The sequence below is a fragment of the Chiloscyllium plagiosum genome, chromosome 30 (assembly GCF_004010195.1).
Source record: "Chiloscyllium plagiosum isolate BGI_BamShark_2017 chromosome 30, ASM401019v2, whole genome shotgun sequence".
NCBI classification, from domain to species: Eukaryota; Metazoa; Chordata; class Chondrichthyes; order Orectolobiformes; family Hemiscylliidae; genus Chiloscyllium; species Chiloscyllium plagiosum.
The window spans coordinates 1,743,304-1,748,265 of record NC_057739.1 but is presented as its reverse complement, the minus strand read 5'-3'; the positions used below and the strand labels follow the sequence as shown (position 1 = coordinate 1,748,265).

At 42.0% G+C, this 4,962-nt stretch overlaps 1 protein-coding gene across 1 annotated transcript in view; it reads left to right on the top strand.

Moving 5' to 3' along the window:
* The first annotated feature begins 2,717 nt into the window (after positions 1-2,717).
* Positions 2,718-4,962, top strand: part of LOC122564591 (exonuclease mut-7 homolog) — a 180,286-nt gene continuing 178,041 nt past the window's right edge. Inside the window, exons 1-2 of the mRNA XM_043719679.1 lie at positions 2,718-2,744; positions 3,611-3,664. Of these exons, the coding sequence (XP_043575614.1) occupies positions 2,718-2,744; positions 3,611-3,664 (81 nt within the window). The remainder of the gene's footprint in view (positions 2,745-3,610; positions 3,665-4,962) is intronic.

Below are 4,962 nucleotides of genomic sequence, written 5' to 3'. Positions count from 1 at the left end.
TTTTGATTTCAGGCTTATTTGCCCACTTACATCACTTGGTTACCTAACATTAAGTCCATGATGACCCCTCTCTTGTGGGGCCTTCTGCTTACTGGTTTAAAAAGTTGTCTTTGCTACATTTTAAGGTTTCTGCTCTCTGAAAACCTTTCATAGTATGTCTGCCTCAGTTAATGTTGAGGAAATTGAAATCCCCCGTGATCACTACGCTTCCCTGAAACTTACCTCCATATCTGCTCTTCTATTTGTCCCAGACTGTTAGGGTGCCATAGAACATTTCCATCATTGTAATTGAAGCCACTAGATCATCTTACATGTCAGGAATTATCTGTCACTCAGTTCATCAAGAAAGGTAGAATTGCCAAAGCCTGCCCATAAATAAATTGAAACCTGGGCTGAAACCTGGAAAAGCAGCTCACTTGTTTTAGACTATGTCTAGTTTTTAATCCCATTGTTTTCGTTTGGATGTGAATTGAACAGATCTTGAACAGGGCCATTTGAGGGAAGGAGTTGGATTATGTTTCATTAGAGTCTTGCTGCTGTAATGAGGAATGCTAAATGATCAATTGGAATCAATCACCCATTCAACAAATATTTCAACATATATGAGATGTCTCCGAACGCAGAGGCTCTTTGCCAATTTCTTTCTTACTCAATGTTCATTTCAGAACATAGCTGAGACGGGGTGAGATGGGGCATGGGGCAGCACGGTGACCCAGTGGTTAGCACTGCTGCCTCACAGTGCCAGGGACCCGGGTTCGATTCCAGCTTCAGGTGACTGTCTGTGTGGAATTTGCACATTCTCCTTGTGTCTGCGTGGGTTTCCTCCGGGTGCTCTGGTTTCCTCCCACAATCCAAAGATGTGCAGGTTAGGTGAATTGGCCGTGCGAAATTGCCCATAGTGTTCAGGGATGTGTAGGTTAGGTGCATTAGTCAGGAGTAAATGTAGGGTTAAACGGGAATGGGTCTGGGTGGGTTACTCTTCGGTGGGCCAGTGTGGACCGATTGGACTGAAGGGCCTGTTTCCATACTGTAGGGAGGGATTCTACGATTCCATGATTGGGCATAGCTATTCATTGAGGTCTGCTTTACATGTCAGCAATCAACTTTCCAGCCTTGGTTGATGCTGTAAACACTTACGACTGGGAATATATAATAGGCCAGAATTAGAGGAGCATGAAAGTGAACTGGCAAATTAGGTTAAGTGTTAGGTCAATTGCAATGTAGTAGCAGACATTTGAGGAGCTATTAAAGAACACACAAAGTAAATGCATTCAATGAGAAGGATAAATTTCAAGGGGTTCCCATTCTCTGGGGTTAATTGAAGAAGTTGAAATATAATCAAACTTAACATTTGCCATTGAGAAGCTGTTTGACACTTATTGAAAGCCTTATAGCCTGAGCTCTTAGAAAAATGTATGTAAAGGAAACTGGCAGAGCCACAGTTTTTGAGTAAGGGAGATCCTGTTCATTCAATTAATTGGAGTTCTTTGAAGAATTAACATGCTGAAGATGAAGGGAACTGGTTGGTAGAATGTACTTAGATTTCCAGAAGCTATTAACTCAAAGGTTATTCCAGAAAATAAATGCTCTTAGTGTATGCAGCAACATGTTGGCATGGATACAGATAGTTAATAGGAACTAGAATAGGCATAAATTAGTCTTTTTTTAGGTTGGTAAGAGGCAACAAGTAATGTGTCACAGGGATCAGTCTGGGGCCTCAGCTGTTTACAATTGATATAATTTGACTTCATTGAAGGGACTTGAAAGTATGGCTGCCAAATTGCTTACGACACAAAGACAAGACAGTAGATTGTAAAAAAAAGACAATAAGGAGGCTACATAGGATATAGTCTGATTGTGAGTTGGCAAAAACCTGGCAAATGGAATATAATGTGGGGAAATGTGAAATTGTTCGTCTTGGCAGAGAGAATGGTAAAACACAATAGGCAACCTCCTAAGATTTTGCAAGTTACTATTCCCTTTTTAGTTCTTACATTTGCTGTTGGTATTAACAACTCAACCCTCCCAAATTATTGTCTGCACATACCTAGATTCGTCGACACTCAAAAAGAAGCTTCTACTTGATGGGACTTTAACTCAAGTGTCCACTGAACACATACGTAAACTGTTAGAGATTGCAAAGCTCTGAAATGGAGAGGAATCTGGGTGTTCTTGTGAATGAATTGCAAAAGGTTTATTTTCAGGTATAAATAGTTAGGAAAGATAATAGATTATTATCATTTATTGTAAATTAAAATTAAATATAAATGTAGGGAGGGTATCTTTCAGTTACATTAGACACTGGTAAGACCACATCTTTGTGGAGTTTGCACATTCTTCCCGTGTCTGCTTGGGTTTCCTCTGGGTGCTCGGGTTTAGGCACAGTATTAGGCACCTTATTTAAGGAAGGCTGTTAATGTTGGAAGGTTTAGCAGTCTATTCCCTCGATTAGGTGAGTTGTCTTATGAGGAAAGGTTGGACAGGCTATGTTTCTATCTGCTGAGGTTTAGAAGAGTATCTGTCTGAGGGGTCTTGACAGATTAGATTTAAAGTGGACGTTTTCTTTTATCAGAGAATTTAGAACCGTGGGGTCATTGTTTCAAAATTTAAAGAAGAGATGAGGAGGAGTTTTGTTTTCTGAGGAGCCTCAGGTTTTGAAACTCTCTTCCTGAAAAGCAAGAGGATGGAAGCAGTTATCAAATATTGTTAAGGTGGAGATGGAGAGATCCTTGTTAAACAAGAGGGTGAGAGGTTATCTGGGAAAGGCAAGAATATGGATGAGGTTATAGTCCGATTAGCCATGATGTCAGATTAGCCAGGAATCCAATGGTCTACTCCTATCTCAACGGTTATAGGTTTCCAGTTTACCACCTGTTGCTCTGTGAACTCTTCAATATTTTGCAAAGTGTGTTATTTTAAGGCAACATACATGAGTAGGGTATGATCATGAACACATAGATCCCAATGATGCGGGAAGAAGCCATTCAATCTGATGAGTCTACACCAATCCTCCCAAAAGCATCCCACCAAAAACCAGGCTCCTATCCCAGCCCATAACCTTGCCTTACCATTGTTAATCCACCTAGCTTGCACATCCTTAGGTACTACAAGCACTTTTCCATGGCCAATCCACCAAACCCACACATCTTTGAACTGTAGAAGGAAACAGAGCACCCAATTCAATGAACTACAAGAAATTTGCCAGCAATGTCGCATGATGAAATTATGACATTCTTTTATGTTTCTCTTACTGTGCTCATGGGATATGGGTGTTAAGGCTGTGCAGCATTTATTGCTCATCCCTAATTTCCCAAAGGACCATTTTAGAGTCAATCATGTTGTTGGTCTGGAGTGTAACCCAGACCAGGTAAGGATGGCAGATTTCCGTCCTTAAGTGTATCAGTGAACCAGGTGTATTTTTATGACAGTTTTACATGGTCAACATTAGGCTAACTTTTTATTTCAGCTTTTTGATTGAATTCAAATTTTATCACAGGGTTTTGGATTGCTAGTTCAGTTATATTACCACTATCCCACCACCTCCCCTTTATTACAATCAATATTTAGCAATGCTCTGAAATATTAACATATGCTCCATTCTTTGTTTCAGATTGCTCGCAAAGATAACCGATTCATTCTGACCTGTGGCTTACCTTATCACGCAGTAAGTGCCCATTTTATCTCAACAGAATGGTCAAGATTGTCTTGTGTGCAATAAATTAGTGGATGCATCCAGTGAACGATGGTCAATGAACAGAGAGCAGCACCTGGGCAGTCTGTACTTGTGTGCAGTGATGGCCACTGTGCCATCCTGGCAGCATGTGTGTGTTCAGCAAGCATCATGTAGAAATTCACTATGCAGATTGTAGTTTGTGTGTGGCTCCAGAATACAAACAAAGTTTCAGACGCGTCATCAAGGGAGCTTTGAATTAGATCTGATGTGCAGTCTTGTGCTCCAATAACCATTTTGGAGTCTGAGGAGAATGTTGTTGTTTTTTTGTTTAATGTGTTTGTGGGACATGGGCATTACTGGCTGGCCAGCATTTATTGGCCTGTCCTGAGTTATCTTTGACAATGTGGTGCTGATAATCAGGTGCTGTAGGGTGACCCAGCCACAGTGAAGGAATGGCTATGTATTTCCAAGTCAGGATGGTGACTGGATTGGAGACTAACTTGGAGGTGCGAGTGTTCCCATGGATCTGCTGCCCTTGTCCTTCTCGATGGAAGTGGTTACAGGTTTAGAAAGTGCTGTCTAAGGAGACTTGGTGAACTTTTGCAGTGCATCTGGAAAATAGTGCCCTCAGTTGTGGAGGGATTAGATGTTTCTGGATGTGGTGCCCATCAAGCTTTGTCCTGGATGGTGTCAAGCTTCTTGAGTTGTTGGAGTTGCAGTCATCAAGGCAAATGAGGAGTACTCCATCACACTCCTGACTTGTGCCCTATTGATGATGGACAGGCTTTGGGGAGTTAGGAGATGAGAAACCACTGTGGTATACCTCACCTCTGACCTGCTTTTGTAGCCACTGTGTTTATGGTTGAGTTTCTGGTCAGTTGTAACCATAAGGATAATGATAGTAGGGGATTCAATGATGATAATGTCAAGAGGCAGTCATTAGATTGCCTCGTGCAGGTCATTCTGCTATAATGCTTGTTTCGTCAATGCAAATTGACTGTAACGCGACTGACGAATAGGGGACTCTTTTTAAAGCAAAAACTTTTAAAACGTGCAGGGGAACCGCGATTATCTGAACGAGATGGGCGGGCACTATTTCGTTTTGATAATCAATTATTCAGTTAATTGATTCAATGCTTTTCCTCTGGGGCTGGGAGTTTTTAAAGTCTGCTGCCCATCCAGGAGACTGCAGCAGCACACAGCGCGCGAGACCCCACTCTCCCACCCTCGCCCCTCCGACCCCAACACTGCCCCCCTGTCCTGCCCAACACCGCCGAACTGCCCCCAAC